We start from the raw sequence: 15,411 nt of genomic DNA on the forward strand, positions 1-15,411 counted from the left end.
CAGAATATTTCCCTTTCATAACTCATGCTAGCTGATTTTTTGTTTGTTTATTTGTTTTTGCCTGTTCTTTTCCTGATAGAAGGAACTCAGAATGTCCCAGAGAAAATCTTTTGTTTCTAATGGTGAGGGATGACTCTTGCTGTCTGAGAACATGCCTCCATTTAGTAATAAAACGTCCAGAGCATCCTAGCATATGGCATAGAATCAATAGAGCCAGAATAAAACTATTTAATACTAGCCCTTCCCATTCTGATCCCCTGGATCTAAGCAGTGGAAGAGAGAGTATTGTGCATTGGTTTTCAGGCCAGAGCATGTACTTCCTACTAAAGAAAACTCCCCTGCTCATAGGGGATTCGGTTCTCAGTGGCTGGAGCCATCTTGGATGTGCTGAGTCTCTGATATGTCATTTTCCCTAACTTCATGTTAGGGTGTTTGTGATTTTCCCAAGAAATTTTCTTTGTAATTCCTCAGTTTACAAAGTGTTGAACCCCAGGGTACTTCTACCACCCTTCTGAGGCCTTGGAAGAGGAACATTCTATCTTCTTTTACTACAGACACCATAAATGAAATTAAAACCTTCTCATGACTTCTTTAAAAAATTGGTACAAATATTAAGACTCATATTACTGTTGTTTTAAAAATAGAGTTAAAAAAATCTGCAAAGAAAATCGTGTCAAGTCCCTTCAGCAAAGTAACTTCTTTTCTAATTTACATCTAATTATTCAATTCTTCCTTTACTATTTTCTCTTTTTAGTTAATTCACACTGTCCTTGATTCCTTAGCAAATTACAGAACTGTTTTAGAATTAAATTGGCTTGAAGACATTGCTGCAGGAATAGATGCCTATTTCCAGTGCCCCTAGTAATGATGTTTTCTTTTCCTTCAGCTGATTTGGTTCCCAAGAGCTGGAGCTGTCTTGGGTGTGCTAAGTTCTCTGATTTGTCATTTTCTCATATGAAAGGGGGGTGGCTGTCCCAATGAATTTTCTGCATTCCTATCTTTAATATATGATCATCATTGCAAATAAAGGAAGAAAAGATAAAACATTTGGTGCTGTCATTCACTAGCAATGAGTAACTATTGTGACCCGTATTCTTTTTATTTTTTATGGGTTCTTTTTAGTTATACATAGCAGTAGAATCTAGTTTGATATATTTATACAAGCATGGAATATATATTTTTCTATTTAGTGTCCCAATCTTGTGGATGTACATAATGGTAAGATTCACTGTGGTATGTTTGTATATGTATATAGGAAAGTCATATCAAACTCATTCCACTGTCTTTCTTTGTGACCTGCATTCTTATTTTAAATTGTAAAATGTAAGCTGATAGTAAAGACTTGACCCCTGAAATACTTGTCAGTGCAACACAATTCAGTCTAATCATCTTAGCAGTTCTGAAGCCATTATTGACTATCTTTGCACTTACAATTTCTCAACAACACTAGACTCTTACTTTGTGGAATTGGTCTTGGGAAAGTTTATCATGATCTTGAATATATTGATAAGTTCTTATTGGCTGAAAAGTATATGATGAATTCCATTTTATTCTTAGTATAGATTTAACTCACTTTATGGATCAGTTATTTTCCTGAAAATTTTGCTTATGAAGTTAATTTTCTTTTAGCAAATTGATTTTTTATGCTGACATGTATTTTAAATTGGAGTTGTGTTTTCCAGTAGGATTATAGCCCAAAGGCATGACAAAATCACATTGGAGATAGTAACATCCCCTCAGGAAGAAAATGGCAATTTTCAGAATAGTGATAAAATGCTAAAAACAAGTTAGTAAATTGAAGGTGACTAAGGTTATTTTCATGTTTGACTGAATAGATTTAAAGTGTAAATGGAAAAAGTACATGATAACTTAGCTGAATAAGACTTCTGAAAAGACTCCTCTACTGCATGAAAACATGAAACTCACTTTGCTGCCTTAGTGGTTTTCCCCACCTTTGTCATATTGTACTTAGAAGGGAGGCTGATGAACAACAGAAATATTTCAAAGTGAGTAAAATAAAATTTGAGAATGCATTCATTGAACCATTTATTTGAACTTGAATATGAACTTTAAGGAAAAATGTAGTTCTGTCCCAATCTATCTTTTTGGCTTCAATAGCATCTAATTCAGCACTTGGCAACAAGTAATAATTCTAACAGCAAAAATTTATGTAGTACCCTGCTCTGAGTGCATTGCACATGTTAACTCTTTTATCTTTATAGCAACTCCAGAAGACAGGAACTATCCTTTCACAGAGTACACTGGAATGTAGAGAGGTTTGAGTAAATATCCCAAGTTCCTTTGGCTAGTCAGAGGTTGGAACTGAGACACAAACTCAGGCTGTTCTATTCCAAGGTCCACATCAAATTTAAAAGTAGGTGCTCACTACAACTGATAAAAAGGAATGGGACTTATTTCTGGGTGTTCTTCTATACATATACTGTTCATGCAATGTTTGCAAAATTCATTCAATAAGTATCATTATACACTTCTAAAAACAGTCATTATATTAGAAGCTGATGAATGAACCAGGTAAAGTTCTACCTCCCCATAAAACTTTCCCCTGGACCTCAGAGACAAAATTAACAAGTATATAAATATATTCTGTAAAGAAAAACTTAGATGGCTATGAAAATAAACTCTAGAGTCATCAATTTTAAACAAGGAGATCAGAAGGCCTAATTAGTTTTGTGCTTTAAAATTTTGGGAAAAATATATAAATATTGCATACTCATATGTGAAGATTTTATCATAAATTTCCCTCTAATGGAAATTGAATAAAACTGAAGTCAGACAGTGTTTCCACATTCTGTCTCCAACTTCAGAAGGCATATGGAAGGAGCAAAAAGCAGAAGGGCGTCATTTCATTTGGGTTTTCTCATGAGTTATGCCTGATGAAGCAAACTTTTGGGGTTCATCTTATAATGTTGGTCTCAGTGATACCCAATAGCATTTAAATTTTATGGTGGAATAAGTTCTTTGTCAAGAAAAGAGAGAAAACAGTAATAAGGAAGAAGGGAGGAAAACAAGAAAGGAGGGAGGGAAGGAGAAACTTAGGGGTGACTTAAGACTGCATTTACCTTCTACCTGATGGCACTAGTTTCCGTTTGCTTAAATTTTAGTCTTATGAAAATAATGCAGCTATGGAGCCTGAAAGAGAGTTACCATTCTCCTGCCCCCTAAAGTTTTACTCCTCTAGTTACACACCCATTCCAGCACATTTTCACTTCTCCTACAGATAGCATTCTTTCACTGGAAATTAAGGAGGAAACTCCATCTCTAATAAAAGAATAAATGCTTCTGAGGCTTGTTCTAGGTGGCTTATGAAGACACAGCATTGGGAAAAGGCTCGGAAGTCTCACAGCCTCTTGGTGAAGCAGACACACAAAATAAACTCGCACATGACAAACTACAACATGATAGAGTTTGCGCACGAGTACAGAGTATGCCAAAGTAAAAGTGGAGATTAGTGTTGTCTGGAAAGACACAAATAAATTTGTTAGAGGAACTGAGGTTTAAGGAGGGCTCTGAAGGATGGACAGTGGTTTGTCTTTCAGATACAGGTAGATGGTCAGGTAATACTGTGTGGTATGGGAATGGAAAGCAGCCCAGTGAGACTGTGTGGATCCATGTGCCAGGTCTTAGAGGGGGATTTGAAAAGTGCATTGAGACCAAGCATCAAAGGGCCTCCTATCCCATCAGGGAGTTTATAAGAAGGGTCATTGAAGGTTTATAAGAAGGGAAATGTCATCATGGACTGGGGGGATAGGACTTAAAAACAACTACACAAAGTCTCATTAGATCTCATATTAGCAAAGAATATCAGGTAAATATAGTTTTGTTTAAAATAGAATTTATTTTGCACTTTGGATGTGTATACGAAGTATCAGGCAGGGGTTACTTTGAAGTATTACAGAATTATATAGTTTTTAAATTAGAATACTCTAACACATTGGCAACCTTCTGAACTTTTCTGAATTTACACATCTTGAAAAAAATATATCACAGTCAGTGGTTTGGACTGACCTGCCAGATTTGATTCACAATGCAGCATTAATTCACTAAAGAATTTTCAATGCTATACCTTTCTTTGGTGGTCAGGCTTATTTAAATGCATTTCTTACCTTTTTTACTTATTTTTTTATTATAAAGTAATACTTGCTTACTGAATAAAATTTGAAAGGTCCATTGGAAAAAATGTAGAGAGTACAGAAAAATGTAAATAAAATGAAACTTGTGCTAACATTTTGCTATCTTTCCTTGCACACATTAAATTAAAGTAAAAATTATACTTTGTACCTCATATCATACCTTGGATACTTTTCGACACGTAAATATTCTTTGAAAATTAAATAACTTGATAATATTCCGCAATATTGGCTGTATTATAACTTATGACATTTAGTTTCTCACTTTTTTTCTATCATGTATCTTATTTTGATGGACATCTTAATATATACAGATCTTGAAAACAAAGATAATTAGTCTAGGAAAGATTCAAACAAATGGAATTTTATAGGTCAAATGATAAGAACATGTTTTAATATTTTAGAACAGGAATTGGCAAACTTGTTCCATAGAGTCAAATAGTAAATATTTTTGACATTGTGGTCTATTTGGTCTCTGCTGCTGCTGCCACTTTCTTTGTCCTCTACTTTCCTCCCTCTTCTCCTTCTCCTCCTTTAAAAGTGTTAATAATAAATAAATAAATAAATAAATAAATAAATAAATAAGGTTGCGGGCTGTATTTGGCCCCAGTGCTGTAGTTGCCAACCCTGTTTCAGAGATATATTACCAAATAACTTTTCAAGGTTATAGACCAATTTACTCTTTTATTGGTAATCTTCAAGATTATTCATTATCTTAATATTGATATAAAGGACTTCCATTCAATGACTCATTCTTGTACTATACCATTATTCAAAATGTAAAGTTTTACCTTTTTTGCTACTTTTAGTTTTTTTTTTTCACCCCAGAAATTTAAGACTCTAGACACAATTGAAAATATTCCTCTGAAGACATTCCTTTTTAGGCACTGAAACCCAATAAGAACACCTCTAAGTAGGAGTATCATCAGTTCCTGATTAGTGAACCCATGGCTGTGTTCCCTACTGGAAGTTTACCTCTTTTAGGCACAAAGACCCCAACACCTCCACATCCAAGTTTGCATTGATAGAGAAAATTCTGGAATAATTTATTAGATGTAATAGTGGTTCTTAGGAAGTGTGTTCTAGGAGAAACAGGCCATATTTTTCCTGCTAGTTGGAGGCATATGCTTAACCCTGGAGAAATTGCAGATTTTTGCCAACATCAAAGATAGGAAAGATGCAGAGATGGTGATTCATACCATATTTCTGCTTAAATTCCTTTTGGTTAGTGAAAAAACTAGATGGCTTTTGGAGAATAACAGTAATATTATACACTTAATTATATGGAGATGCCAATTATAAGTGTTATGTCAGATGTGATATCCATACCAAATGTATCAACATAGCTCCTTGGACCTAATACACCTTTGTTTTTAAAAATGCTTCATTTTTATACTAATCATTTCATCTTTATCTGGAAGGAACCATAACTGCTTTGCTTTAGGGACACGATAAATTTCCTATTCCATGATATAATCTGAAAGGAGTTTGATCATTTTCAAGCTCACAGAAGATTATATAAACTCATTCATTACCTTGCTACTATCATTCTAGTTGACTACAGTGAGCTTCAGTAGCAAGTACCTAGATGCTTTAGTAAATACAAACATGCTGGAGGGCAAGAAATAAACACCATTTCTGATTCTAATTATTGTATTTGTCAGAGCCTGACAGAAAATAGATGGTACATTCAAAGGGTATAAACTGAAAACAACTAGAGATTGTGACCAAATGACAGACTTAAGAAAACAAGCAAAGGTTTATGAGGTTCCCAGAGCTAGCAGCAGCAGAAAGCCCTTTCAAGCCCAGGTCTGAAGGGGAAAGAAGGGACCAGTATTGTGTAAGGCTGGAAGCATGGAAAAGGGCCATGTAGTAAGTTATGTTTGTAGAAGAAAGTAGCCTCCTCTAAATTCTTGGTCCAGCAAATGTGGATAGAGTGGCACAGCCTCTTTCTCCTGTGGCTCTCCTGTCTCTGTTCCTCATGTGGGAAATTCTCCTCTGCTGTCTTGTAATTTGACAGTGTGCCTGCTTCAGGTCTGGGGCCTGCAAAGCTATTCCGAGTGCCTCTGTAAGGATATTGGCTTTGAACTTCATGCAGCATGATCTGCGGTGGTTGCCTTTTGAGGAACCTCCAAAGATATTACATCCAGGTTTTTTCTTTTGAGCTGATCAAGTTTCTTCCAAAATAATGTCTTAGTAATTGCCTAACCCTAGAACTCAAAAGTATTCTGGGACCCTCGAGGGGGAGAAAAGCTAAGGCCTCATTTAGCATTTAGGAAGCACATGATTACCATTTCCTCTGTTTCTATGCATCAGCTGGGCCTTACATCCCACAGTCCGGAGAACAAATGCTGTTGATCAGAGTATGGGAGGGGAAGTCACTGGATGTTAAGTAAGGCTCACTTCATTGGCTTCATTCCAAATATTTTCTAATTTTCCATGTGATTCTTCTTTGATTTATGAGTTAAAGTGGGTTGTCTAATTTCCAAATATTTGAGAATAAATTCCATATGCTCTTGAAAAGAATATGTATTTTGCAATTTTTGAATAGAATATCATAAATATCAAATGAAATTGATGGCTAATGTTTCTGAATTCTTTTATTTCCCTAAAACCCCACTGATTTTTGTGGTCAACCTTTGTATCAATTACTGAGAGAGGAATGTTGAAGTCTCCAAATACAATTTTGAATTTATATATTTTTCCATTCAGTTGTGATAGTTTTTCTTCATGTATTTTGCACTTCTGTTACTAGGTACAAATAATACAAATTTAGAGCTGTTATATCTTTTTGATGAATTGTCTCCTTTTTCAATGTGGAATTTCACTCTTTATCCCATCCTTTCCTCCCCCAAAGTGCTGTCAGTACTTCTTCTGTCTTCTAGGTTTCAAATTCTGATAGGAAGTTTGTGATTCTTTTCTTTAATTTTCAATACATAATATCAATTTTTCCTGTTTCCTTTCATAATCCTCCTTTTATAACTGGTTATCAGCAATTTTATTTATTATGGTGTTTTCGTGTTTATCTTGCTTTAGATTAATTGAGCTTCTTTGTCCTATGGGATTAGAATTTTCATTATATTTGGAAAATAGAAGACAATATTTCTTTAAATTTTTTTTTTCTGTCCTAGCCCCCTGCTTCTAATGACATATGTGTTAGAATGCATGGCAATGTCCTGTAGGTTACTGGGGCCCTGTTAATTTTTTCCAGTCCAGAAATCGCTTTTCGGCAGTGGCTCACCTCATTTGTTTTACCTCTCCCAAGGATTATAGTATTAGACTGCTTGTACTTGAACATGTAAATATAGTTTCTTCCTATATGTATTTAGTTTTTAGCTGTTTATGGCAGCAGTTTAATTCTGGGTTCTGGGTTCAGAACTCAGTTCTACCACTTGCAATTAGATCATGAGCAAAAATTCACTTCCTATTTTATTATTTTGCCATCTTTGAAATGGGGTTACTACTGTCTTGCAGGATTATTGAGAAGATCCTCAATAATGTATAATGTTTATAAAGTACGTGACATACAGTAAATGTCCCAAACATCAGACATTACTTATCCTTAAGCAAAAGAATTTGTTGAAAGGTAAAGTGAGTGTCAGTCCTTAATTAAGGTTTTTTGGGGCAAAGGATAGGGCTCTTCCTAAGCACTAATGCCTAGTGGAAAATAGTAAAATTCTGGTACCTAAGACACTTTGGCCAAAGAGGGTAATTTGGGAATCTGAATGTTCCGTAGAGGCCACTGTTGGGCAGCGTATCACTTCAGTTCTACATTATTGGCCACTCAAGAAAATGCTCACACTTTTATGATTAGCAAAACAAAAGTTATTGATAGACAACTAGATCAGCCTTATTATCTCCTGTGCTGGCAACAAGGCTCTGTAAAGATAATTGACCAAAACACCTGGGATGGAGCTAAAGTTCAGGTAAGAACACAGCTATATAGCTATTTCTCTTAGAATTTCAAATCAGAAAAATCATCGGAAGGACCAGTATTTTTCTTCTTTTTGATAACAGCAGTGAAACAATGGAATACATTTTGTTGCTTTGTTTGCAAGGGTGCTCAGAGTCAAATTTTATTCTTAGCTCTTACATGTTTACCATTAATATTAATAAATTTACCTTTTTTTTCTTTGTTATGCTTGTCATGTATATTCATATTTTTATGAGTCTCTTAAGGTCCTTTCATTTTGGAGTTTAAAAAAACATTTGTAATATATTTTATAATTAAAGGCTTAGTATTTTGAAGTTTTTTCTTTACCATATCTCTTTAATTAATAATCACATCATATCTCTTTAAAACTCAGGATTCCCACTGGTGCTACTATTCAGATAATAACTGGAATAATTCGACATTAAAGGAGAAATGTTATTCAAATTTACTTGTAATGAATGCTACATGACAGGTTTTCGGTATCATTGTTCTTCATTTCAATAATACTTTTAAAGAAGTGTATTCCTTATAAGCAGATATACCAAATTTTTTGATAATTTAGGAATTTGAAATATCAACATCTGATTTCTTGAATGTTTGTTATCTGAGAATAGACAGTGGCTCCTACTTTCTCAGTGCACCCTACAGCCTTCTAAATTCAGTGCTTTCCTGGTCTTTTCTGAACCAAACCTTGCCGAGCTGCACCTGCTTTCGGTCCACTTCCAGCATCAATACTGCTCCTTTCTTCAAATACGTGCCCCTTTTTCCAGGTGTTAAAATATTCTGCAAAAGTACAGCCACAAATGAGTTTCTTGGCTTGAGTATTATTTGCCCCTCAATTAACATCTGTATTCTTCATAGGAAAAGACCATGGGAGAAGGTGAATGTTATAATCACAATAGCGTGTGTTTATATGCCTCTGTAACATGCTATTTCATTTAAAACTGTGCCTGTAAATAGTTTTATTCATGGCTCGAGGCTTATATGTTTGACCTTCAGGGAGGAAATGCAGGGTGTCTGTGAAGGACCCTGAGGAGCAGTTGTTTCCCGAGATGATCAGCCACTTCCTTGGAGCTATTCCACTTGATGACGTGAGTTCTATTTTTAGAATTTGAACAGATTTGGGATCTGCTGCACTGCAGTGCTTCCATGAATTCTTATGAGCTTATTTATTCTCTTTATTTTATTTGACAAAAGCCGTTCCTTCACATGAATGTGTGATAGTTAATATGCCCTCATCGCATATGGGTTAGTTTATTTAAAACAGGGACTTGTTTATATTCCCCACCAAATCTACTCACCCTCAGCCCAGAAAAAGTTTCCTAAAAAAAAAAAAAATTGAGCCTGGTTCAATATCAGGTATGCTCTTACTATCTTCACTTTATTAATGAAGAAATAAAGACTCAGGGAGGTTTGGTAAATTCACCAAGGTCAAACAATTAGTAAAAGTCACAGCCAACAACTGAGCCACCTATCAAAGCCTTGTGCCCAGGCTGTCAAGCCTTCATGCGTACTAGACCTCATCATTCTCCTCTGTGCAAGGCAATAGTGTCCTTCTCTAAGTAGCATTAAGAGATGTCCCTAGAACCAGGATTTTCATTCTGTCTTTACCACTAACTGGAAGTGCTGGGAATGTTGCAGTCTTCTTGGGTTTCGGTTCCCTCAACTTTAAAATGAGCAGGTAGGCAGGGCGACTTTCAAGAACACTTCCAATTCTGAGATGGCTGTGATACTTCCTCACAGATTCTCCGGCTGCCGAAGCCTACTCCCCAGTCCTTTCTACTTCTCCATCCATGACAGCCTCCTTCTACCTAGCAGCACACCCTCCACCTGTCAGTCCAGCTCATAATTTTGCTCCTCAATGCTTCTTGTGAGGACAATTAGGGGCTGGGATGGGTAGATAAGATATTTTCTCAGAATTATATCTACATAGCTAGTTTGGTTACCTGGTACCACTGAGAATGAAAATGGGGGCAGTGGCTTTGGCAAGTATTGATTTCTAATGGATAGAAACCATTACTGCCAGTGCTCTGGACATAGATGTGAATGATCATGCATATGGGCACACTCCCTCTCTACCAGTACTTAACAATGTCACTTTCTATTAGTTGTGTGTCCAGATTGCTGTCTCTCTGCCTTATAAGAACATGTTTGAATAGCATAATGGAAGTCAACCTGTCTACCTTTACATGTCAGTTCTGATGTTTGCGGTTGAGAAAACTTCACCTCTTTAGTTTTATTTTAAGTCAAGAATGATGGATGGCCTCAGGAACTACAGCATAAGAATGAAAACTCATGAGGGTTTCAAGCTGAGGGGTGTTTTTCCCCTCTTTTTTTGGAGGCATAACCATTTTATCATTTCTGTCAAGTTAGGGCTTTGCATGACAAGAAAATTAGAAGAGAAAGCCTGAAAGGCACTCTAATTTTATTCCTTAGAGACTTTGTCTAGATCTTCTGATTTTATGCTGTGTTTTGAAACTTCTCTTAGAGATGTATGTGTGTGTGTGTGTGTGTGTGTGTGTGTGTGTGAGAGAGAGAGAGAGAGAGAGAGAGAGAGAGAGAGAGAGAGAGAGAGAGAGATATTAAGGGTAATGCCTGGTAAATAAGGTTAATTAGTTTTTTAATGAAATGTGCACAGTCTTGGTATGAATGAGGAAATGGGTGTGCCATGAGTTTTCACTTTTCAAAAACTCATGCATTAATTGGTTTCAGTACAAAATTACAAAATAAAAATTCTATAGTCTTCAAGCCCTCAGTGAAAAAGTTAAAAGTTTTTAAGTTATAGATCTGCTGTTAAGGGCAGATCATAGAGTATATAAGGCAACTATTTTAACAAATAGACCCCAATTCTCAATGGCTTACAACAGCTATTTTTTGCTCCCATTTATTGGCCCAAGAATTGACTGAGGTTCACTTGATCTTAATGTGAGTTTAGCTGAACTTGGTTCTAGGCTGCATTTGTATCTAGGCACATTTCTAATTCCAGGATCCCCTGGGCATGCCTGTCTCATGATGATAGCAGAAGCACAAAGCAGGGTGTCAAGACACCCTTTTATGACTTTGGTGCCCTGTCACATTGCCCACATTCAGTTGACCAAAACAAGTCATATGACCAGACTCAACTTCCATGATATGGGGAAATCTACAACTTTCACTCCAATGCAAGGAGCTACAGAGGCAATAGAAAAGGCCTTGAGTCTGTAATGGTAATGTAGGGAGGGAGGGAAGAAGTTGAGCAGTAATCCAGTGTACCACAGGTAGAGAGCTTGATTCCATTTTGGAAAGATGGTTTATAGATACTGCCTCTGTTTTGAATGGCATATTACCTTTTCTTTCTGTCTGCTTTTATTGCTTTGATAATTGACAGCCAAACCCCAGACTGGTGTTATAGGTTAGCACCAGGAAGTGCAGCTCATCATTTGAATGGTTGGAAAGAGCACAGACTTTCAGAATGGTCACAAGGTAAGTCACCTACCTGTTGTGTATCTGTGCTGTATGTTGTATTAACCATGGTTGGCTGTTGAATTAACCTGTGTGTGTATGTGTGATTGATCAAGCTGTTGAGGAACAAAATAACAAATATTGAATAAAGCAGATTTGTAATTTGCACATTAAAGGAGAAAACATGATTAAATAAAAAAGACACTTTCAGCTTTTTATAAAAGGTTCCTGTAAATCTAACACTCTAAAATCTGTAATAGAACCTAAATGGCAATTAACTGTTTTGAATATATTTATCTAATTTCAGGTAATTTTTCTCTTTCAAGTTTACTCAGCTGAAGAGGGAAACATGGATACTACTTATTTCAATAATTACAGACACACATTATTTTTAACTAAAATATTTGTGTTTTTATGATTAAAACTCTGCATTCAAAAAATGACTTTACAAATGATTTTTGGAAAGGTGAATTTGTCCTGTGTCCTAACTGATTTTGTCTGACTTTGGAGAATAATGGCCTTCATGTTACTTGTTTCTTCCCTCGGCCCTTTCCTGTCTTAAATATCCTTATCAAAATTGTTCCGCATCTTGGTTTTACCTTGCATGTTTTCTTCATAGGGATATTGTCTGGTTAAATATTAGGCAATTAGAAATTGGCTCTTTAAAACTGAGGCCATCTCTAGAATCCAAGTTAATTTTGTTGTTGTTTGTTTTGGTGCTACGAATTGGACCCAGGGGTGCTTAACCACATTCCGAGCCCCTTTTCTTTTTTCTTTTTTTTTTTTTTGTTTTGAGACAGGATCTTGCTAAGTTGCTTAGGGCCTCACTAAATTGCTGAGGCTGGCTTTGAACTTTCAGTCGTCCTGCTCATTATCCAGAGCCTCTGGGATTACAGGTGTGTGCCACGCACCTGGCCAAGTTAGTTTTTATTGTTTCCTCTTAAACTTTCCATTGTTTTGGCTGTGCATGAAGAGTGAATGGATTTTATGCCTCCCCTGATTACTGCAGTATTGGATAGCCACTGGAGGCATGCTTGTGTTTGCGTGTGTGCACATGTGTTTATCTAAGCCCTTGTTATCATGGGAATTTACCACTTTCTCAAACCTGAATGATGAACTTAACTCACCAGACAATGTGCCTCTGATGATATAGATGTCTTACCTTAGGTGTTGTACACTGTGTTTTGTGATGTATATATCATGTTTTATATTGTTTTATTAGTATGTGTGAACTTGTCCAAAACCAGCAAATAATAAAAAGTGAAGGGATTTAAAATGAGGGGTCTGATTAGTAATTAAATGTTTTGGAAGTGAGTTAGTGTGGTCAAAGCACATCATACATCAAAAAAGGTGTATCTCCTCTTTTCTTGCCAATCATGGACTGAAATACCCTAGGAGGGGGATGAATCATATACATAGATGTTAAAGGGGTATGACCTTTAATTTCTTCATCTATTGAAGTACATCTGGCACTGACTTCCTCTCAGGAAAAATTGAAGGTACTTAGTAGTCTGCCCCCTTCCCGAGATAATTTTAAGCAGTAGTCTTTTTCTCTCTTTGGAGCAGGGTTGCTCCAAAACATGTGGCTTCCTAAATGAAAGCTTAGGAAACCGTCTGTCTGCAGACAGTAGGTAGCAAGGGGCATGGCTGAAAATGCACTCATTCTAGAGCATGTGGCCCTCTAGAGGTCTCACCTTCTAGGCTCCCTATGTTACAGAGGTGAGAATAGACTTATGAGATCCTGTACTCTCATTTTTCTCAGTGACTGCAACAAAGTGGTTAGTAGAGAGCTTCCCAGGGCACCTGTAGAAACATTATGACCTGCATCACTTTCACTTGAAAATGTGATTAAAAACCAATGAACCAAACAAGCAAACAAAAATTAAAGCCTTACTAGTTTCAAATTTTCTTTCTTCTAGAATGCTACTCTAATATAAAGGGAGAAGCATGTTATCCCACAGTCCCTTTGTATGCTGACTTATTCTCAGCTCAAGTTACTTGTAAGTCAGGTACTCAGTGTGGTGGAAGCTGTTGGTTGTCTTTGGGTCACTGCCAAAGAGACTCTTACAGAAGTATGTGTAATAAACACCCTATCATATGTCCAACAATGATCTCTCCTACAAAAAAGTACACTGAGCCTAAATCTTTAACTTCCACCTAATTATTTAATATTTTGCCAAGGTTGAACACAGGTATTAAAAGAGGTCTAGGAATTTGAGTGCTATCTGGGACTTTAGAGATGATCCGATCTAATCTAATATTCTCCCAACGGTGTTCCAGTAAAATACAAATGGCCTGCAACATATTATGCAGATGTCCCTTTAAATGAATCCTGTGGCCAAATAAGTTTGGAAAACTTTGTTATACAATGAGTTATGTTTCTTTACCAAAGGACTTCTCAAGGTCTTCAGTATGCAAACATGAATCCTGCTCTCCAAGGGATACAGCATGTGGCTTTTCTGACCACACAGTCCTTCTAGTGTAGAACAGACGTTGCCAACTTGAGAATATCAGTCAGAGGCCATGTAGTGTAGTCACTAAGAGCATGTCCTCTAGTGTTTAATGGTCTGGGTTCAAATCCTAGCTTCACCATTTACTGATTTTATGATCTGGAGCACATTGTTTAACTTCTTTGTGCTTCAGTTTCCCCATCTAAAATGGGAATACTAATGATACCTAACTATAGGTTATTTTAAAAATTGAAGAACAGGGCTAAGAACAATGCCTGGTACTATTATCACTCTGACAGTTTTGGTAAGAATGAGCCAACTTAGTACCCTCAATTTGAGAGACAACTGAAGTGAGTCCCAAACAGGTTACTCATACAGCACTCACTCTTTCAACAAACCATGCATGATGATTCTGTCCCCAGAAACATAAAGCAAGGCACAGTTCCTGCTCCTGAAGAACAGATGCACTAGTGACTTGGTTCAGGTGACACCAATTAGTAGTAAAGCCAATAGCCCAGGCCTTCTGATTTCTGTTAACAGCATCTCCTCCTGATTTCATTCTGACCTAGCATGAATCATGAAGCCCAGGTTGGTAAGCATAGAGTACAGCTGATAGATTTATCCTTTTAAGTTGTGGTGAGGGCATATATTTTAACTTTCTGTTGGTGTTAGTCCAGAAAGAGTAATTGGTAGAAGCACTTTTGGAGGACAGCAAATTCTAAAATTAGAAAGAGAAGAGAGAGAGAGTCTTAAAAGGCCCTTGTAGAAGTTCCCCAAATATGGAAGGATGGATAGGAGTTTCCCATTTCATTTCAGCGGCTGTGTCAATGATCATCTTCTCTGTTTGTTTAGGTAACTCCTCCGAGAGCTTTTCTTGGGACTGCTTCAATGAGCAGACAACTAAAGACCTTCCCTCCAGGGATGGAAGTGCATGGGTCCTGGGCTACAGAGCAGGCCCACCCTGTCCATTCCTTCTTCACGAGGAAAGAGAGAAGTCAAACAGAAGCGAATTGCACTTGGATCTCAATGTAAGTAGAAATCTTTGTTTGTGTTGTGGTTCTTTGTGGTCAACACAAGTTCACCTAACATTCATTTAATATTAATTTTGCATATAAATCTCTCAAAGCTGCATTTTGTGGGTGGACCAGTATTTTGATGAATCACTGGGTTGTAGAAAACCAAGTTGTATCTTGGATCTGAAATGTGTACACTAGAAAGTGACTGTGTTTATAATTTAACTGAATGTTTTTTCAGAGTACTCACATTAGCTTTGCTGTCTAAACTTCATTGTGGGAAAATTTATTTGCTGATGGTCATTTAATATCATTTTACTAAAAATTTATGAATAACACTTGACAGCTGACTGGTATGCCCTGCATTCTCCAGTGAAACCCAAGTAGCCTGTCTTCCCGCACATCTATAAACCTTTCTTTCTCTC

At 36.6% G+C, this 15,411-nt stretch overlaps 1 protein-coding gene across 2 annotated transcripts in view; it reads left to right on the top strand.

Annotated features, from left to right (window-relative positions):
• Positions 1–15,411, top strand: part of Fmn1 (formin 1) — a 368,173-nt gene that overhangs the window by 54,439 nt on the left and 298,323 nt on the right. The window contains exon 2 of one of the 2 annotated variants that reach the window (XM_026392750.2): positions 14,826–15,001. The exons of the other annotated variant lie outside the window; for it this stretch is intronic. Within the exon in view, the coding sequence (XP_026248535.2) occupies positions 14,826–15,001 (176 nt within the window). The remainder of the gene's footprint in view (positions 1–14,825; positions 15,002–15,411) is intronic. 2 annotated transcript variants of the gene reach the window in all.

This window comes from Urocitellus parryii, chromosome 6 (genome assembly GCF_045843805.1).
Source record: "Urocitellus parryii isolate mUroPar1 chromosome 6, mUroPar1.hap1, whole genome shotgun sequence".
In the NCBI taxonomy this organism is placed as follows: Eukaryota; Metazoa; Chordata; class Mammalia; order Rodentia; family Sciuridae; genus Urocitellus; species Urocitellus parryii.